The sequence below is a fragment of the Poecile atricapillus genome, chromosome 16 (assembly GCF_030490865.1).
Source record: "Poecile atricapillus isolate bPoeAtr1 chromosome 16, bPoeAtr1.hap1, whole genome shotgun sequence".
NCBI lineage: Eukaryota > Metazoa > Chordata > Aves > Passeriformes > Paridae > Poecile > Poecile atricapillus.
The window spans coordinates 3940363-3961430 of NC_081264.1; the positions used below are offsets into that span (position 1 = coordinate 3940363).

At 46.3% G+C, this 21068-nt stretch overlaps 1 protein-coding gene across 1 annotated transcript; it reads left to right on the forward strand.

Annotated features, from left to right (window-relative positions):
* Positions 1 to 288: 288 nt before the first annotated feature.
* PTPN11 (protein tyrosine phosphatase non-receptor type 11) lies at positions 289 to 20240 on the forward strand. The gene is made up of 16 exons (XM_058851365.1): positions 289 to 464; positions 4617 to 4739; positions 5782 to 5976; positions 6988 to 7180; positions 8247 to 8363; positions 8852 to 8965; positions 11611 to 11707; positions 12229 to 12308; positions 12396 to 12554; positions 15259 to 15390; positions 15976 to 16130; positions 16740 to 16807; positions 16888 to 17039; positions 19259 to 19371; positions 19596 to 19697; positions 20005 to 20240. Exons 1-15 carry the CDS (start codon positions 451 to 453, stop codon positions 19663 to 19665), a joined length of 1782 nt encoding a protein of 593 aa, XP_058707348.1. The 5' UTR covers positions 289 to 450; the 3' UTR covers positions 19666 to 19697; positions 20005 to 20240.
* The last annotated feature ends 828 nt before the right edge of the window (positions 20241 to 21068 follow it).

Sequence of the window (21068 nt, forward strand, 5' to 3'; positions counted from 1 at the left end):
GTAGTCCGGGAAGGTCCGCGCTGCCCGGGGCAGCCCCGGGTCACCACCGAGGGGGACACCAGACCCCGCGCCCGCTCCGGGGGCTGCGGGACCCCCGGCCTGGAGAGCGGCCTCGCCGCTCCGCCTCCGCTTAACCCGCGTCCGCTCGGGGCTCGGCCGGCTCCGCGCCCCGTCCCGTGCGCGGGCGAGGCTCCGGTGCCACCGCTGTTCTGTGGCGGGGGTCCCGCAGCCCCCCGGGCGGAGCGGCGGCGCGGGGCGGGGCGCGGCGCGGGGCGATGACGGCGCGGGCGGTGACGCGGGGCGGGCCGCGCCGCGCTCGCGGGCCCGAGGCCGCCGTTGTTCGCGCTCCCCGCAGCGCCCGAAGGCCGCGGCCCCGCCGGGACCCCGATGTGAGCGGCGGGCGGCGCGGGGGGGCCGGCGCACCGCGACCCGCCGGGGCCACGGGGGAAGATGACATCGCGGAGGTGAGGCGGGAGCGGCGGGAGGGCGGCGGGCAGGGGCCGCTGCTTCTGGGGCGCCTCCGCGCCCGCCCGCGGGGGCTGCGGGGATGGGAGCGCTCCCTGCGGGCCGGAGGGACCCCCGGGAGCCGCCCCGGCAGCGCCCACCCCGCCCGTTCCCGTGGGCTGCCCCCACTCCCGGATCCCGTTCCCACGGAAACCTCCCGGGATTCGAGTCTCTCCGGGTCCCGCAGGCGGCCGGAGCTGCCCCGGTGCCCCCGCTTTGGGGGGGTTCAAGCGGGTGTCCCCACGGAGCCCCGGAGCCGAGGGATGAATTGTTGGCGTGTGGGACCTGCTCGGTACCGAGGCCCAGGGTTCCTGTTCCACCGAGGGCCACGCCGCTGATTTACCGACCCTAAAACACGACCCTGCTGCCAAAAGAGTGTTCCTGAGCTCCCCACACCTGCGGTCTTATCAGTTATCAGCATTCGCTCGTAATTTCAGACCCTTGTGGCACTGTTCAAGCGCCATGACAAACAGGCGAACCCATTTCTTTGTTGTAGCTTCTCACTGCCCTTAATGTATTTCAATATTTGCCTGGTACCCGGTGTCCTTTTGGGCTCAGAGGTTTGGGTGAATGTTGGGCTTTAGAGGAATTATTGTCATAGAAAAGAGTAAAAATGTATTTATCCTTTTTTAGCAGACCTATTCTGAGCTTCACAGAATCCCAGAAGGGTTTGGGTTGGAAGGGACCATAAAGCTCATCCCATTCCATTCCCTAGCATGGGCAGGGACACCTTCCACTATCCCAGGTTGCTCCAAGCCCTGTCCAGCCTGGCCTGGGACACTTCCAGGGATGGGGCAGCCACAATTTCAATTTATTCATCTCTATAAGTAATACCTATTAAATTATAATTTCTCCAAGGGTAACTTGTCCTCTCTCTTCTGCTCAAGATGGTGAATCTGGATGAGCTGTTTTCAAATCATGGCTATTTATAGTTGGATTTGGGGATTTCTGGACTGCATGAAGGTTTTTCAGTCTATGTTGTGTTTTCTGGGTGTCCCTGCTCACGCTTGGAACAAGGCTACAAGTTACCTTTTGGCAACATTGTGAACTTCCTCCTTGCCAGGAATAATCCTGTTACTCAGCTCAGAGCCCTAAATTGTAACTTGTGAGGGAGACTGAAAAAAAGCTGGGAAATATCAACTGATGAGCCTATAAATAGGAGTAATTAAAGTACCCGTCAGCACATCCCCAGTGCTGTGGTTGTGACAGCTGAGACAGAACTGATTTCATCTCTCCTTTGCTCTTGCAAAGGTGATTAAAAAACCCAATCACTGCATGGAAAATGGTATTGATTTATTTCTTTTTGTTTGGTAAGAGGGAAATGTGCTGGCAGCGTGTGACTTAGGGAGCACAGATCCTGCTGGTCTTTGCTGGACCATGATAACAACAAAAAAGGGATAATTGTGGGAAAGATGTTTCCACCCTGGGTTTTTTTTGTTCATCAGAAGTTTCCTTGCTTTGCTGACACCCCCTTGGTTTTCACTGGTTACTTTTTTACCAACATTTCCACCTTGCTGTGAACTGATCAGGGACTGGGGACGGTGTATTCCAAGCCCTGGAGTGGGAACTGCAGCAGGAGGGATGGTGAGGAGCCAGTTTGAGCAGAGCGTGGGTTTGGGTGACTTCTGCGATTGTATTCACTGCCCTTGGCCAGGGCAGCTCTGCACCTGCTCCCACCGAGATGGGGAGGGAAAGCAGGATAAAAAGCCCAAAATGCATTCCATCCCTATAAAAGGAAGCGTGAGAGCAGGTCCTGGCTGAGGGGGGGGTGTCACTGCTGAGCTCTCTGCTGTCCCCTCCCAGTTTGGAAGGGCTGCAGCCCCAAGGTTGGGAGCACAAGGGATGGCAGCACTTCAAGGAGGATCCTCCCCGCGGCCGGAACCGCTGGCAGGGATCACTGACACCCCCATTCTGCTATTTGGGGTGGCTGACAAATGCAGCTTCCTACTCAAAGCCAAAAATACGGAGCTGAGGGAGCAGGAGGACGAGGTGCCAGCAGAGCCAGAGTTACATAAAGTGCCAGAAAACCCTCCCAGGTGTAGCTTGGCTTTGTTGCACTTGGCTTTTGGCATCTTTGTGTGGATGTGGGAGTGAGATTTTTGGGGTTTGAACCATCTATTGTGTGTTTAACCTCTCCTTGAAATGCTGGTTAAATAACAGGTTATTTGTAGTCGCCTCTGTACCTAAATGATTATTTTTCCTTTGCTGGAGCAAATCACGTACAGCTACTTCAGAATATATCAGGATACAGAAGATATTCCATTGGTTAAAGTTTATGGGATGTCAGTATAATAAATCTGGAGAACCAATCCAAACAATTTATTCTCTGTCTATTTAAACATTTTTTTGCTATTAACTCCAAAACTCATCAAGGTTTCTCTTGAATCCTGTGCATGTTTAAAAAGCTTGCAAACTCTTCAAACTACGCACATTTTTTATGTTTTTTTGTTTGTTTGTTTGTTTATTTTCTCCTAATGGAAGTAAAATTTTGGGAGTGGAAATGTGGTAAATATATGATCACCTTCTCCATGCAACCTGTTGTGGGCTGTGTTATTTAATGTTCAGTTCATCCCAGGTGCAGATGATTGTGCAGTTTCTTTTGTGAGAACTTTCCTTGACCTTTGAATAATTATTAGATAAATGTAACATTATTAATTAGTTCATTCCCATTTGCTGTGATAATTTGGAAGTATTTTTGAATGGTTTTTTTCCATGTCCTGTGCATAAATTTAATATTTTCAGTCTTGTTCTTCAGTGAAAGATGGGGACTACTCATTAGATTTTCATGGTGGAAGTAGAATATTATTAACTAGGGGAAAAAAGATTCACAAGAAGATTCACACAATTTACTTCTGAAATGGATCCTAATTCCTGTTTGAATTACTTGCTAGAGATTTGGATTTTCTAGAATCCTGAAACTCCAGAACATTTCTGAAGAGACTGGTCTGGAGAAGGCTTTGGTGGGAATATTGACAGCTTTTCAGTAGAGCAGGAATTGCTGCAACAATTGAAATAATAACCCTTAATTTAGACCTGTGCTCTCATATTTTGCTGATTTTGCAGTTCAGCCTGAAATGCTGACTGGATCAGGAAGGATCAGGAATGCTGTTCAATTTTTCTGGATATAAAACTCCTCTCTCTGTGATGAGCCTGGCTGTGGAGTTTTTTTTTTTTTATATATTTTGCTGTACTCTGGAAAAGCCAGAGATGAACAAAGAGGGCTGAATTCTTTCAGCACACAAGAATGAGGATTTAACTCTGAAAGTCAAAGGTGATTTTTAATTGCCAAGTGCAAAGGTGACAGAGCTGAGCTTGGGGTGCTCACATCCCTGCTCTGATGGTTCATATTTAGAATTTTGCCTTCTAAAATCCTCACCAAGTCCTTTCACACAGAACTCCTTCAGGGCTGCAATGAAAATGGGTAAATTCCCGATAAGAGCAGAGGCAGCGGTGACACCGAGTGGCTCCAAATAAGTCTCCAAAGTCAATGCCAGAGGTGGGGACATGGAGCTGTTGGCCACAGCCCAGCCCCAGCTCTGCCTGGGCTCTGGGATAGTCATTGAGGGCAGTTTGTGGGTGGCAAGGATCAATAGGAGATTCCTCTGTAGTTGTATTTAAGCGGGACAGATCCGAGCCCGGCTCCACATTCCTGGGAGGAACAGCACTGGGGTGTCCACACGGGGAGTTCCTTCCTGGCCCCCTCAGCTGTGCCATAAACCATGAGGTTTTGTTCAGTTTTTAACCTTCAGAATGTTGTCAAGTGTCACTTTGGATGTTTTGTTTTATTTTTAGGTATTTTTCCTGTTTGTCTTTCAGTTTCTTTGTGTGCTGTGTTTTGCTGGAGTAAGGAAATACCACTTCTGGTCTGTGTTTATGTTGTGTACCTTTGATATCATTTTGATCCAGGCAGTCAGAGTGGGGATGAGTGTAATTCATGGGCTTACAGAAAATTGCAATATATAAAGTTGCAATACAAAACTAATAATGAAGAGAGAAACGTTATTAATTTGGGTGCAAAACTCAGTTTGGAAGCTGTCAGATTGCTCTGTGCGAGTTAACCCTGAAAACCTGCTGTTTATTTATTAACATTCTTTATTTTTAACCTCTTGTAGATGGTTTCATCCAAATATCACTGGGGTGGAGGCAGAAAACCTGCTGTTAACAAGAGGAGTGGATGGCAGCTTCCTGGCACGGCCCAGCAAAAGTAACCCAGGAGACTTCACACTCTCTGTTAGGTGAGTTTGGATCTTTCCAGTCCTGCCCCAGGTTGGCAATGATCTTAATTTGCTGCTGTTCTGTGGGGAAGGAGCTGTGGATGAACTCCTTGGAAGAGGTGGAAGGATGCTGGGATCACTTTTTAGTGTTGTTCACCTTTCCCTCTTCTTTTTCTCCCGTTATCCCTGAAGAGCTTCTCAAATACTTTCACCCAGCTCTAGGTTGGAGGGGAGTGAATTCTGATTTTACAGCAGGACAAAAAATGTTTAGGGGAAGCAGAAACAGGTTGATAATAGCATTCCTTTTAGCCCTTTACAAATCTATTTGATAGCCAGCTGGAAGGAGCAGAGGTGTTGGGAATTAGTGATCCATCAGGAAATCCAGACTCTCCTCACACAGGAAAAGTCAGCAAGTTTTTAAGGGCAACTGTGGCTTTTTCAGCTTCCAAAATAGGCCTTGTGTGACAGTTGTCCCCTGACACTGTGTGGTAGGGATGAGGAAAAGACAGCAAGAGGAAGTAGATAAAGGAAAAGGGAAAAGTGGGATTGGTGATAAGAGTTGTGCTGCTTGGATACTTGTGAGATAACGGGCCTTGTGGCACGAGAGGGGATTCCTGCTGGGAGCTGCTCTTCCTTCACATTAGAGACTGTGGCAGCAGGCAAAGGCAAATGTTTCCTGAGGGAGAGACCTTGGGGAGCTGGTGGGAATTCTGGAGAAAGGAGTTGAATATTCTGTGTCTCTCACCCTCCACCCCTGTGCTTGTGTGTGGAGTTCTGTGGGGCTTTGAGGGGTTTCTGGTGGGGCTCCTGAGGTTGCAGGGTTTGTGCTGCCTTCAGGGACCCCTCCAGCACAGAATTGTTTTCCTCTTCCCCCTGGCTGGTGGGCAGAGAAGCAGAGGGGCAGTAGCTCAGCTCTTCTGTGGTAGTTCCGTGCTGGAATTGAGTATGGATTTCTCCACCTCAGGCATCACCAAATATAAAAGTATAAATATAAAATTGATTGATTGATCAGCTGACTTGAGAAGGGTTTGTTTTTTTTTTTGTCCTGTCTTTCGAATCTTAGACGAACTGGAGCTGTCACCCACATCAAGATCCAGAACACAGGTGACTACTATGACCTCTATGGGGGAGAGAAGTTTGCCACGCTGGCTGAGCTGGTCCAGTATTACATGGAACACCATGGGCAGCTCAAGGAGAAGAATGGAGATGTCATAGAGCTGAAATATCCCCTCAACTGCGCTGATCCCACGTCAGAAAGGTCAGAGAAGTGGTGGAACCTCAGTGTCCTTCTTAATAAATTGTTTTTATCCCTCCTAACACTCAGTCTCCATCTGGGAAAAGGGTGGCCACAACCTCGGATTCGTTTCAGGGAGGTTCCTTGCAAAATAGCTGAATAAATGTGGTTAAAGGTGAAGCAATCCAAGCTTCAGAACCTGTTCCCTTCAGCATTCTTCCCTGAAAAAGAGGGCATAATTCCCTTTATTTTTACTGGGAGAATGTTTAATTGGAGAAGTTCTCCTGATGCTGTTGTTGCTACAAGGAATTCTAAGGGATATTTCTGGGCATAACTTTTTGTGCTTTTCCTAGCAGTGGGTAGAAAGTGAAAGCCGTACAAATCCTCAGATTCCTCAAACTCCTGTTTTTAGGAGCAGGGTTAATAGGGAGAATTTGAGACTCTGGATTTGAGGAAATGTCAGGGGTCAGAACTAAACCAGCAGATCCCTAGAAGTGCAAAAATGAGGAAAAATATTCAAACAAGTTCTCTCACTCCTCAGACTGCCTTTACGGAGGTGGGGAGGATCTGTGCTTTTTTGGCCCTATTTCCTGAAGAACTGAGGTTGCTGGGATTATCCTCTCCAGTTCCTGGTGGGATAGAAGGGAGAGGTCTCAAAAATATGAAGTTTCCACATGTTTATCAGGAAAGTCTGATGAAGGAAATAAAAGAAGAATGAATGCCTTGACTGAGGGGAAGGCTGGAGTGTGACCTGGTGTTTACTGGAATCCTTTGGGATTGTTGTGAAGGATCCAAATCAAAGCTTCACTGGAAGCTTGTAGGAAACTCCATGGAAGCGCTTTGAAGCGTTTCTGTCCTCACTGGTGTGCACCTGGACACTTCCAAGCCTTATTTTATTTATTATTTTTACCATCTGAGGTTTTCCCTAGACCTGACCAAACAGAAAGATTCAATTTCATAATAAATACCTGGAACAAGCGGATTCAGCTGGAATGCTAAGCAGGGTGTCTCCCTCTATTGGCACTTCATTTCCAGGTGGTTTCACGGGCATCTCTCTGGGAGAGAAGCTGAGAAACTCTTGACAGAGAAAGGAAAACACGGGAGTTTCCTGGTGCGGGAGAGCCAGAGCCACCCCGGGGACTTTGTCCTGTCCGTGAGGACGGGGGATGACAAAGGAGAGAGCAACGATGGCAAATCCAAAGTGACACACGTCATGATCCACTGCCAGGTAGGGAAAGCAGGGAATCCATGGGCCCAGGAGCTCTGGATACATTCCTCTTTTCCCTGGGGCTGCTGCAGGTCATCCCTTTGATCAAAATGATTCCTTTGTCAGCATCAATATTCCAAATTTTTTTGGGGACTGCTCCTGTCAGGGCCTTCTGGCTCAAATCACACTTTGCTGTGCTCAGGGAGCCTTTGGAGTCTCCTGGGTGGATTCTATCAAGATAGGAGTGGTTGGATAAATGGAGATTCATCCACAGGTGTCTCTCTCCTGCCAGTCCAGGCAGTGACACCTGGTAGATGATCAACAGTCTGTGAAAATGAGTGTTCACTCCAAGGAATGCCCTGAAATCTAAATCTTGTATTTAGTATGAGGTAGTTCTTCACTGAAATATTATTAAATTACAGTTTTGATAGTTAATCTCCCTCCATGGGCTGCAATTTAAAAAATAATCATAAGTAAAAAAAAAAACAAAAAAAAACCATGTTTTTTTGTTATTTTCTTTTACTTCTGTTGTGCCCAAAGGCAGTTCAATGACTAAATTGTATAAAAACACATAAAATGCAGTCACAGAAGTAGTTTGGAGGTAGAGATGACCCACTGGGACTGTAAATGCTGAATTACCAGAATACGTTTATTTTTTCAAGAATACCTCTCTGATTTGCAGTTAGCATTTATGCCTTTGAGGAAAATAATCTGGTATTGCTTCCTTAAAATCAGGATGGTTCCAGGCAGTACAAGCCTTTCAGGAGCCAATCACACACTCAGTTTTGGAAATCAATTCAAATCCCTAATTCCTTCATTCTCATCCTGTAGCTCCAGAGCTGCCTGAACCCCGGTTCAGAGGGAATCAGCTCTCTAAAAAAGCAGATAAACCGATTTTCAAGGAGATGGCAAAAAAGGGGGATGTCCTGCAGTGTGCCTTTCTATTTATTAAAGTTCTATCCTTCAGCAGAAGGATTTCAGCTGAGCCTTCTACACAGAGTTTTAGAGGTTATTTCTGATGCAAGGCACAGCCTGGAGCTGCGGTGGTGGGAAGTGCATTTATTTTGAGGAGCATTTGTCTCTCCAGGATCTCAAATACGACGTTGGAGGAGGGGAGAAGTTTGACTCTCTGACAGATCTGGTGGAGCATTACAAGAAGAACCCCATGGTGGAGACTTTGGGCACCGTGTTACAACTCAAACAGGTGAGGAGGAGAGGACACCCCTGAGCTCTGCCACCTCCAGGATATCTTGTTGAAATGCAGCTTTTCCATGCATTCTGCAAGATTTTTCTGCTTTTCTGAGGCAAAAAATGAGGAGTTAAAATTCATTAAATGGATGACAACGTCGTTTAAATGGGAACAATTTTTGTTAGGCTTGTGAAGGGATAGAGCGTTGCCTCTGATGTGCAGAATTTCCTGGTGTCACCCTGGTCTGCAGGAATTGCAGGGCAGGTCCAGAAATGAGACAATTCAATGCATTAAATAAAAACCATGAGACTTTAAAATCAGTTTTTAAATTCTTAAATTCTCCTTCCTCACTGCCCTTTGCTTGAATTCCAAAATTCCCACTTCCAAAACGATGCCTGGATCCTAAAATTCCCCTTAAAATATCCTCACCTCAGGGGATTTGTGTTTGAATTGTCTTTCCATGGCTGTCATTTGCTCACCCTGTGCTGGGCTCTGTCTCTCAGCCCCTGAACACCACCAGGATTAACGCTGCCGAGATCGAGAGCCGAGTGAGGGAGCTCAGCAAACTGGCAGAGACCACGGATAAAGTCAAGCAGGGCTTCTGGGAAGAGTTTGAGGTAATTCCTTACATTCCAAGTAGTGTTTCCTCCAGTGTTTCCTCCAGTCTTCAGTCTCACACTGCTAAACTCACGTTGGGTTCTGCCTTCCTGGCCTTTCCTCCTCTCCGTCACTTCAGGTCCCAGTTTTTGCTCCCATTTCCAGGGTTGAAGTTTTGCCAGCTCCACTCTTGTGGCTTGAAATATTTGCCTTTTTTTCCCTGATTGTGAGTGCTTTTTATCCAGTCCCTGGCACAATCCCTCCTGGATATCCCCACCCCACTGGGAGGGGGCCTCATGTTCTCCTGTGTTTGTCCCACCAGGACAATCCTTCAGATTCCTGCTGCTCTTTGGGAAACTGGGAACCATTTCTTTAGGGAAACTTCAGTCTGTCCATTGTCCTTGTCCTTGTGGCTTTTTGATACTCATTTTTGGGGCTCTTAGGGCCATTGGGAAGTGGTAGAAAGCTCTGGGATGAAGCAATGTGGATTATATGCATTCCTTGGACTTCTGGAGATTTATTTTTTTGTTTGTTTTGGTGTTTCATTTCTCTCTGCAGGCAAAATTCCAATTTTCTTCCAGGCAAAGCATGTAGGGACAGGACAGGGGGAATGGCTTCAAACTAGAAGAGGTTTAGATGGGATATTGGGAAGAAATCCTTCCAGAATTTAGAAGAAACTCTTCCCAGAGAAGCTGGGATGAACCCTAATGCCCCATCCCTGGAAGCATTCAAGGCCAGATTGGATGTGGCTTGGAGCAACCTGGGATGGTGGAATGGTTTGGGTTATGAGTGACCTTAAATCCCATCCCACCCCCTCCCATGGACAGGGACACTTTCCACTCTCCCAGGTTGCTCCAAGCCCCGTCCAACCTGTCCTGGAACACTCCAGGCTGGATATAATGGACTGGTTTATACCTCACACACACAGAACCACCAGTGGAGTCTGGAATTCCACCAGCAGATGGCAACAGGAAACTGGGAAGTGCTCAGGGAGCTCCGGAGAGAGGCTGGTTTGAGAAACTTCCTGAATAGTGATGGATTTGCAAAGTGACCATCCTTGGAGAAAGCCTCTTTGATCAGAAATACCCATTAGCTAAATGTCCTGTCCAGTGTGCTCTGATTATTGCCAGGAGAAGGGAAATTAATCCATGAAAAGTGAAGGGATTAGCACAGAGGTGTGTGAGGGGAATATCAGATAGTGAGGTCATGGCATTGGGAAATGATAAAATGAGGATTAAGCTTTCTCCTTTCTCTTTCCAGAGAGAGGGGACAGTCCTCGATCCAGGGCTGCTGAATTCCATCTGGGGAGGAAAAGAAGTCAGCAGAGGTCGTGTGTGTGGGAAGGGATTGTTGGTTTGGCAAAATATAACTGAGCTATTAATTCACAGTTCTTTCCTGACCTCTGGTACACGTTTGAAGAAATTTTTCTTGGAGTTGATTTCTCAGTGTGGCATTAGAAGCAAAGTGTTTTCCTTACAGAAGGAAAAGTCTAGCAGGAAAAGCAAATAAATGGAGGATTTTACCTGTGGGACATTGCACTCCTTTTTCCCCCTTTGCTGCTGCCAGTGAGGTCAGCACTAACCCTCATTTTTTTTTGGGAATGAAGCCCTCTGCTAGCAGTTTTAGTGCCCTGCTTTTCCACTCCCCTCAGGGAAGCTCCAGCTGTCCCCCATGGTGGCAGGAGTGGGGAGCACACTCCAGGCTGTCCATGGATCCCTGTCTGTGCTGTTCAGGAGCTGCCAGCCCAGATGGTGAATTTAAATTACTTGTCTCCAGGCAGGAACGAGCCTCTTGTCCCAGGAACCACCAGACAGGAATGCTGACAGTCCTTGAAATGTTTTTCCTTCTGTAAAATGGTTATTTCTGAGCTTAGTGCTGGGATGTTGCGGTGAAGTCGAGGAGGATATTCCAGATTTATGGATGTGCTGTTCCTGCTCTGAATGGGCTTGTTGGGAGTCGCTGCTGCTGCTGGATCTCTCCTCAGGGATGCTCCAAGCAATAATAATTAACTCTAGGAAGGAAGATGTGGTTTCCACACACTTAATTGCTTCAATTCGTTAACTTGCTGGGAAAGTTTAGCTCTCAGTCGTTTTGCCTGGAATTCCACAGGCAACGCTTTGGGGGCTGTTTTCTGTCCTTTGTGACAAGCTTGGAACTTTGCTTAACTTACATTTCTTTTGCTTTGCCTGGCTTTAGGATGAGCCTAATTATCCAAGGTCATTAAGTGAGGGAGTATCAGGCTGAGACAGGAGTCAGCAAATGTGCCAGTAAATAAAAGCAAGAGTCGGGAGGGTGGGAATGACCAGGGGAGCAGCTTCCAGAGCCTGAATCTTCCTTTTAGTGGGGCCAGAACTGCTTTGGGGATGAAAACTTGGAGCAAAGCATTGGGATCCTGGTGCCTCCAGCTCCAGGAAGATTTGGGAGTGGGGAGATTTGCCATGAAGCAGCGTGGCTGTGAAAATATTGAATTGCTGCTGTCCCTGGGACATTGTGTTCCAGAGATCCCCACTCCGAGCCGTTCCTTCCCTGGCATAATTTATGGATAATCCATTTGTAGTCTCCTAATGCCCCTCTTCTCCTTTTTCTCTGGGAGAAGGGGTTGCTGTGAGGATGGAGCAGTCCATCCTGCTTTTCTTGAGCCCTCCTGTCTGTGTTTTCCCCTCAGACCTTGCAGCAGCAGGAATGCAAACTCCTCTACAGCCGTAAGGAAGGGCAGCGCCAGGAAAACAAGAACAAAAATAGATACAAAAACATTTTACCCTGTAAGTATCGACCCTGCGTTGCCATTTAATGTTACTCTGCTTTATATTCCTCATTAATACAGGGTTAATTAAGTACCAATGGGTTCCTTGGCTTCTCTTTAATGATAGTTTCCCCTCTCATCAGGATTATGCTGTGATCTCCAATTTGGGTTCACGTATTTGCACTTTGTAGATATTTGTAATATTGTTTTTTATCTTCAGCTTTCATTTAAAAGCCTCATATCCCTCAACTGTTACTCAACAGGCTGGAATGCTTAAATTTAAGAGGATTAATTTGGGGGACAGAACTGCAACGTGCAAATCCCAAGGCTTTGCCTTGACTTAGTGTTTGAGTGTCCCTGTGTTCCTGAAATCCCAGGACATGGACATGTTTTGGTCGCTGCCCCTTGTTTAAAGGAAGCAAAAGAGGCAATTTGGAATATTCTAATCACTAATTTACTAAGTTTGATAATTAATTAACAGCTGCTTCGTGTTCACAGCTGTAGAATGCAAGTGCTTGACATCCATGTGTGTTTTTGCAGTTGATCACACCAGAGTTGTTCTCCACGATGGTGATCCCAATGAACCCGTTTCAGACTACATCAATGCTAATATTATCATGGTGAGTGTGTTCCCACCTCCTCTTCCCAAAATCCAGGGGAATCTTGTCACCATTTGTTAAACTGCTGTTTTTCCCCTCACCCTCTAGCCTGAGTTTGAAACCAAGTGCAACAACTCGAAGCCAAAAAAAAGTTACATTGCTACCCAAGGCTGCCTGCAGAACACGGTGAATGATTTCTGGAGGATGGTGTTCCAGGAGAATTCCCGAGTTATTGTCATGACCACGAAAGAAGTGGAAAGAGGAAAGGTAAAACCAAACTCCAGCTGGCCTTGGGAGGGGTCCTGACATTTGAGTACAAGTAGGGATTGAACTGGCTGGGATAAATTGATTTATGGCTGGAATGTGGTGTGGCAGCAGATTCCTTGGAGCTCTGGAAGGTGCTGAGTGTCCTTTTTTCTTGGTGCCTATGGGAATTTGGGGACAGATCCCTGTCACATCGAGCCTCCATTTCTTAAGGTTTGGCTGCTGAAATTTTAGCTGCTGAATGGGAATCTCTGTGTTTCAAACTTCGGGAAGGAGGCTCTGGGATGGGAGATGTGGCCAAGCAGGAATTCTGGGTGCTTGAAGGGAAAAATTCCCTGCTCCTGGAGAAGAAGTCTTACCATTCATTTTAGATCATCAAGCCTCCCTGAAAAAAGCAGAATTATGGGATTTTATTATTACAAGACTGAACACAGGTTGTTGCTTCTTACCTGGGAACTGCTCTGGCAGGATTTAACGCTCCCAAAGAGGAATTTTCCCTGCAATGATGTATCCCAAAAATCTCCATTTACCTTTGGAGTACAGGGATCTTGTCTTGCTCCCTGGCCTCTGGCAAACCTGGAGATATTTTAGTTGGTTTCTGGTTTCTAATGTCACAAGGCAGGAAAGAATAGGAATAATTAAACACTGATGTCCTGGCAACAGCCACACACAGCTTCCTGGAGATTGTATGGATTTCTCTTTGGAATTTGTTGCTTCTGATCTTTTTTCCGTTTGATAAACACTTTCTGTTCTCCTTTTCATTTTAAGTTTCTCTGCTTCTTCCACACGCATTATTGTCCACCTTTTAACCTTTTTCCATATTCCCATGATCTGTTTCTGAAGGGAAAGCTGTTGCCTTTTTAAGGGGAATGTCACTCGTGGAAAAAAACATCCAATTAAAAGCTGAAGTTTTTCTGTGGGTGACTGATGATTGCAGGGGTTCCTCACCCCCAGGAACTCTGTGTGTGTGGACTGAAGACAAATAACAGAAGATTTTACAGGATTCTCTCCCTTACTGAGAGCATCCACTGGTGCTGTTTGTTGGAGCCATTAGACTGTGTCTTATGGGGGTTTTTTTGAGTCTTTGACTTTATGTGGTGGATCTTTTTTTACTCTTGGTAAAGTTCTGCCACTTCATCACCCTGATAAAGGGACAGGATTTGTGTTTCCTTCCTGAGAATTCACTGAAGGAGGGAGAAGCTCCCCCTTCCCAGTGATAATCTTTGTTTTGGAAGAGGAGAAATAAATCATGAGTTGACTCGAATGCACCTTTCTTCCTTCAAGTTATTTATTTTTTTTTTTAAGAGCCTCCTGAATGGCCTCTGCTTCTTAAAGAATTGCAAGTACCAGTCCTGACAGCAAATCAAAGCTGTTTTATCTCAGGCCAAGCTCTTTTCAGACCTGCAGGAAGGAGAGAACCCAGAGCTGCCTCTGAGAGCTCATAGCCTGAGGAAAGGAGGAACTGTGGAACATCCCAGCCCTGCATCGAGTCCTGGATGCACTTTAAAGTGCAGAAGCAGCAAATCCTTAGAAATGAAAAGAGTTTCGGGGTTTTGGAGGCAGTTCAGCAACCCTTCCAGCAGAGTAAAGCTTATTTTAACATCATGTTGCTGTTCAGACTTGCTTTACCAACTGCTCGGAGCTCTGCATTGAGAACTGCAAATTATTTCTGCTGGCACCCCTCAAAATCAGTGTATTTGCTTGAGTTTCAGTGTATTTGCTGCAGTTTCTCCCCTTGTGACAGGGAAAGAAGAGCAAAAATAGCAGAAAAGCATCTTGTTGCCTACATGGGCATGTGTTCAGCCATCTCACTCTGCCTTGGGCTGGCAGGAGGAGCTTCCCTGTGCCGGGTTTTTTTCCTGAATATTCAGAATAACTGCAAATAGACCCTATTGCTCTGTAGGACTCGGTGCTTGGTCTGTGTTTGCTCTTGCTAGAAGCTGTTCCTACAATAATTCCTGCTTTGATGCTGCGTTCCCAGGAGTTGCTCTTTCCTGACCTGTCACAGGAGCCAAATCCAAGTGCTGACAGGTGAATCCATTCCTCAGTGGATGGAATTTATCCCTGGGCAAAGATAATCTCGATGGAGAAGCAGCACACCAAAATCTCTGCATTTTAGAAGCTGCAGACCCATGAACTGCTCCCTTTGCAGGAGCCTGAACCCTCTTTGCTGAGGGAACCAGAGCTGTGTCAGCCCTTCCTGCTGCAAGCCATGGAAAAACAAGCATCCAAGTTTTATTTCCACTGGAAATGATTTATACCCTTGATCTTTACTTTTTATAGGGTTTGGGCTGTGGCACAGCCTGTGGGGCTGGAATTCTGCTGGAATTCTGTGTTTTGAGACCCGTGGCTGGGGGTGAAAAAAGCAGGATTTTAATCTCCAGGTTTTGAAACTATCCAGGCACAAAATATCCCAAAAGGTGCTAAGAAAAGAGGTGGCCTGTACCTGTCTGAAATGATCCAGTGGTTGTTATGGAGAGGAGAAACTTCTCATTAAAATATTCTTTAACCTCATCAGCTGATTGTCCTCTGTGGACTCTGAAAGCTTCAGGGTTGTGTTAACCAGTTTGCAAAGCAGCCTCTTTTTTTTTCCCTGCCTGATTATTCCTTTTTGTTGTTTCTGGGTTTTTTTGTTTTGGTTTTTTGTTTGTTGTTTTGGGTTTTTTTGTTTTGGTTTTTTGTTTTTATGTATTTTGCAATCTTGCAGAGTAAGTGTGTCAAGTACTGGCCTGATGAATATTCCCTGAAGGAATACGGGGTGATGCGTGTCCGGAATGTGAAGGAGAGTGCAGCACACGATTACACCCTGAGAGAGCTGAAACTTTCCAAAGTTGGCCAGGTGAGTACAAGAGGAAATCTGTCCTTTTTTATTTTGTGTGGATCACCAAAGGAAAAATGGCAGGATTAGCCCATTTCTCTGGAATCAATAAAAGCACTCGGAGATGAATAAATGGAGCCCTGTGTTTCTTTGAAGCTCCACGTTTAGTTCCATCCATCTTTTCTTTGCCCTTGGGATAATTGAAGATTCTCCTACCTAAGCAGCTTTTGGCAGGAGAGGAAGTGCTGCAGAGCTTGCAGGGAATCTGGGAGGAGGGATAATGCTTTTAACTGAGGACACTTCAATCCAGCCAGGCATTTACTCCCTCAGGGAAACGTTTGCATTGTGTGGGTCCAGGGTGTGGAAAATTCACTTAAGGGAAGGGATAAAAAGGTGAGAAAGCAGCGTGGAAATGGCAGCTTCTGTCAAGGAACAGTTTGGATCAGGGAGGAGAAGCAAATCAGGGGATTCAGTGACTGATGTTCCCTGGCCGTTCCCTCCTTGTGGGTGCTGTGCTCAGGTTGGATTTGGGATGTGCCCCCTCCCCAGGGGACCCAGCCCCATAAGGAGCTGGATTTGAGCTCTGGAGGGTTTTGTTTCCTGCAGGGGAACACGGAGAGGACGGTGTGGCAGTACCACTTCCGGACCTGGCCCGACCACGGCGTTCCCAGCGATCCCGGGGGTGTCCTGGATTTCCTGGAGGAGGTGCACCACAAGCAGGAGAGCATTCCTGATGCAGGACCTGTGGTGGTGCACTGCAGGTGAGGGGGTGGCCTGGGCTCCTCCTGCCACTCCTCCTTTTGGCCCAGGGAGCTGAGACCTTTCAAAAGGACAACTTTTCCCAGGAATTGCTCACAATTCCCTGTTTTCTGTCTGTACAGTGTCACATTCTGGGTGGGTGGCACAGAGTCCCTCCCCTTGGGAAGGGATTTCAGAGTGTGAATCTTTGTATAAATGAAAATTTCTGCTGTTAGATGAAAAGATGGGACCAGTCCTGGCTGGAGCATTTCAAGTGCAGGATCATGGGAATTCTGGCACCTCACCCCACCTGTGAGGGCTCTGTCCTTTTTGGATGTTCTCAGCTTGTAAATGGGATACTTTTTAGGCAAGGAAATATTAGATCTGACCTTATGGGGTTTGGTTTTTTTTGTGATTGAGGGATATTTATAAACACCAATTTCTCTCCCTTCCCTGAGGTCTCTGCTCACTTTTGGCTCTGTGGCTTGACTCTGGCTGTAATTTGGAAGCCCCTGGCTGTAATTTGGAAGCCTCCTGTCTCCTAATACCAGACTCTTCCTTTGGCTGGGGTTTTGGTGTGCATTCAGAAAGAGCAAAACAATTAAATTCCCTTTTTTTCTCCCTTCTTGCAGCGCTGGGATTGGGCGAACAGGAACTTTCATTGTCATTGACATCCTCATTGACATCATCCGAGAGAAAGGTACCTCCTCCCTTCTGATTTCCCTTCCTGCTCACGGATCCACCCCGTGGGCTCCACCCTCACCGTGGTTATTCTCCCAGGGGTGGACTGTGACATCGATGTCCCCAAGACCATCCAGATGGTGAGGTCCCAGCGCTCAGGGATGGTGCAGACAGAGGCTCAGTACAGGTTCATTTACATGGCAGTGCAGCACTACATCGAGACCCTCCAGCGCAGGATCGAGGAGGAGCAGGTGGGTCCATCCCAAATATCCAACAGGAACCTGGCAGGATTCCAGCAAGGAGTGGCATTGCCAGGGATCTTGGGGGGGATTGTGTTGTGGGAAGGCTGGGTCTGAACCCTCTCCTGTATTTCAGTCCATTATGCTTAAGAATTAATTCAATTGCTTGGTGGAATCCTCTCTTTACATTGTTGGGTGGAGTCCTCTCCTTGAATTATTAAGTGGAATCCTCTCCTTAAATTATCAGGTGGAATCTTCTCCTTAAAACATTGTGTGGAATTTTCTCCCTAAATTGCCAAGTGGAATCCTCTCTTTAAGTGGAATCCTCTCTTTAAGTGGAATCTTCTCCTTAAATTAAGTGGAATCTTCTCCTTAAATTAAGTGGAATCTTCTCCTTAAATTAAGTGGAATCTTCTCCTTAAATTAAGTGGAATCTTCTCCTTAAATTAAGTGGAATCTTCTCCTTAAATTAAGTGGAATCTTCTCTTTAAATTAAGTGGAATCTTCTCCTTAAATTAAGTGGAATCCTCTCCTTACATTATTGAGTGGAATCCTGCCCTTCAATTACTAAGTGGAATTTTCTCTTTAAAACATCAGTTGGAATCCTCACCTTAATTTGAGTGGAATTCTCTCCTACCCTCCCTGTCCCCAGCCCTGCCCCCAGATCTCAAATTTCCTTCCCATTATTGAATTTCCTGTGGAGGAAGAATCAAAGATAAGGGTCTGTTAATTAAAGCAGAGCCTCGTGATCTTTGTGTTTTAAAGAGATTTGCAAGCTTGTCCCCTGTATTTCTGAAAGGGGAAAATCAAATGCTGATCACTTCAATTCCAATTTTGGGAGTTTATTGCTAGGAAATGAATCTATTGAAGTGGAAAATGAAAAGGGTGAGTGTGGTGATCCAACAAAAAGCACTTCCAGGAGCATGGTGGGATCAGAAATATTTGGGAATAAGTGGTGACAAGCACAAGAGTTTCCCCTCCCTCTTCCTGTTCAGGGAATTCCTTGCACTCCAGTTCTGGGGGGTTTTACAGCAGTTTCCTGGTTTTGTGATAAAGAGCTGATGTTTTCTGCCTGTCCTTGCTGCTCCCTGCCCTGACCTCGGAGCAGTTGGGATTTGTACCTTTTGCTTTCTATGCTAATTACTCCATATTTTCACTCTTTTTAGTGTCTTTTTTTCCCTGCTGGGGACTTTCCAACATGTACTGAGTTAGTTCTTCTTTATCAGCTGGTTCCTACAAAACATCTTTGTGGTCCATTCCACAAATTCTGCATTCCACGTGTCCACCAATCCATCTTTTCTCTCCCAGACTTTGTTCAATGAGGCAAATCCAGGTTTGCTCAGCAAAACTTTTCCCAAGCTGTGTTCCCACAAACTGCTCAGGACAGCTTTGTTAAATGCTGGCTGAGAGTGATTTAAGAATCACCAGAAACACCAGAACAAACTGAAAGCTTCAGGAGATCATCTTGGAAAAGCTTCAATCTTAGGAATGTTCTTAATGGGAATTCAGGAGCCAGAACTCCCTGGAGGCTCCTCCAGCCTCTGCTGTGAGGCTGGGTCAGGCTTCAGGACTTGTTGCAGCATTAAAAAACCCCAAATAAACCCACAGCCCCCTCCCCAAACCCCAATTCCCCACAAAACTTTCATTCCTACCTTGTAGGTTTCAGTGTTTTCAGGCATTGTGAATGCCTGGGAAAAGGAAAAATCCATATCCCGGTTCTTTCCCGGCGTAAGTTCCCTGGCAGGATCTGGAGCTGGGTGCCAGCACAATTGGCTGCAGCCTGGAGCATATGTGCAGAATCCAAATAACAGCTTGGCTGCTTTTTATATCAAACCTAATGGGCTCAGATATTATTTTATTAGAGCTCCTGCAAACAACGGTGGCGCTCCTTTGGCCCCAGCTCCAAGCTGGAAATAAGGCCAGTGGGAAGCCCACTGGCTGCTCAAGAATGAAATGGGGATTTTTCTGCCAAGGAGATGAGGATTGAGAACATTCAGAGGGGTTGGTGTGTTCAGAGGAGATGGTGGGGATGGGGGAAAATGGGGATTTTCAGGTTTTGTCTCCCCAACAGCTTTAGGTGCGCTCAGTGATGTGTTCACTGCACGCTCTCCTCACTGACAAACCTGAAAACACCCGTGGTTATCTCCTCCTGGAATTGCTGCACTGTCTCCATGGTTGGCTGCTGGGATTAACCCCAACCCTGGCTTTTTGTTGTGTGTTTTGCTTCACAGAAGAGCAAGAGGAAAGGTCACGAGTACACAAACATTAAATATTCGTTATCGGACCAGACGAGTGGGGATCAGAGCCCTCTCCCCCCCTGCACCCCAACCCCAACGTGTCCAGAGTAAGTTCAGTCCTGCTCTCAGTTCTGAGCTGTTCTCATCTTCAGAGACCTCAGAGGAGGCTGAGTTACCCCAGAACCTGCCCTCTTGTCCTGGGCTTTCCTCTGAAAATAAATCAAGTAAAATCAGTTGTCCCTGAATTATGTGGTGTGTTATAACAGGATTTTTATTTTTATTATTGTCTCAAATGAGATTGGTGGGACTCTAAATCCTGCTTTCATTTCAGAATGAGAGAAGATAGTGCTAGAGTATATGAAAATGTGGGGCTGATGCAACAGCAGAAGAGTTTCAGATGAGAAGATGTTGAGAGCCTTCCAGGCCAAGGCAGGTGTGTATGGCCAGAGGAGGGGCTGTATCCAGAAAATGTACCCAGGAATGCCCAAAATGCTTGAAATTTATCCCCATGGGGTGCCTGAGTTCCAAAAGCTAATTTTAATTTAATTTTAATGACCTCTGTGAAAAATCTCACCTTTTTCTGCCAAAGCACCCACACAGTTTCTAAGCCAGGGTTGAGACTTTGGGTTGAGTTTAAGCTTTATTGGGTCAGAACTGAGCACTTCTGTACAATTTCTGAATAAGAAATAACTGCTGGGGTTTTTTCCTCAATAATTCTTCATTTTTTTTTCCCTTCCCAGACATGAAAATGGTTTTTAAAAAGGTCAAGAAAGAGATGGAAGAAGCTTCACATGAGCAGCGAGCTCTGAGGGCTTGGTACCTTTTAATTTACGGTTTTAATCCTTCAGTAGGCAAAACTTCAGAGCATCTAAAGATTGTTTTTATCTCTTCTCTCCAATTTCCAATTGCTCATTTTCCAAATAAAAGGAAATCCTTTCTACAAGGTAGACAATTACTTTGTAGAGTCAGTTTTGAATCCTGCAAACTGTTGGACTGTCATCCATTTTGGTTTTGTTTTTTTTTAAAAAATAGTATTTTGGTTTCACAGTATGGCTGTTAGTGGGGTTTTTGTTTTTTGGGTTGTTTTTTTTTCCTTATTTGAGCAGTTGTGGGGTTTTTGGGGGGGCAGTGGGTGGGGGGTGGGTGGTGGGAGAGCAATGCCATGGGTAAATCCGTGACATGAAATGTAAAATACTGATGGGAACAATGTGGATTGTTGGAAAACAGTGGATCACCAGCGTGAATAGAACCAAGTGCATGATCAAATTAGTCCTGATACATTTCAAACTCAGACTGAGCTTCCTGGGGTGAGCAGTTCTTGAGATGAAGGTGCTTTTTTGTGATAATTGGTGGCTTTGATTCCAATTTTGCTGTGTGGGCTGGATGGGCTATTTTGGAGGAATTGATGCAAAGTTGCTTTTACGTCAAAGAAAGTTTATTTTCCATGATCTCTGCCCAGAATAGGAATTCCCTGTGTCCTTCAGGAGACTCAGTGACCTGGGGGTGGTTTCTGAGGACACTCTGTGGTCACTTTGTGCTCCATGAAATGAGACTGGACCTGCAGAATTCAGGTATTAATCAAGAAACTGCAGGATGTTAAAACCAGTGAAACCAGTAACCTGCTGTTAGTATCCCTTTGTGCTGGGGCAGTGGGAGCAGTGGAGGAGCCTCCTGGATTTTTAGGGAAGGAGGGATCCCAGGATTCCTGGTGGGACAGGGAGCAGCGAGGCCACACCGGGGGCACTGTCCCACCCCAAGTGCCTTTGGACCTTCCTGTCCCAGTGCCATGGAAAATCACCTGGAA

Coding starts and splice junctions, on each gene's coding strand:
- PTPN11 (XM_058851365.1), top strand. Junction 16,131..16,739: donor CCTGTGGTGGTGCACTGCAG/GTGAGGGGGTGG, acceptor CCCTTCTTGCAG/CGCTGGGATTGGGCGAACAG. Junction 17,040..19,258: donor GCAGGATCGAGGAGGAGCAG/GTGGGTCCATCC, acceptor TTTGCTTCACAG/AAGAGCAAGAGGAAAGGTCA.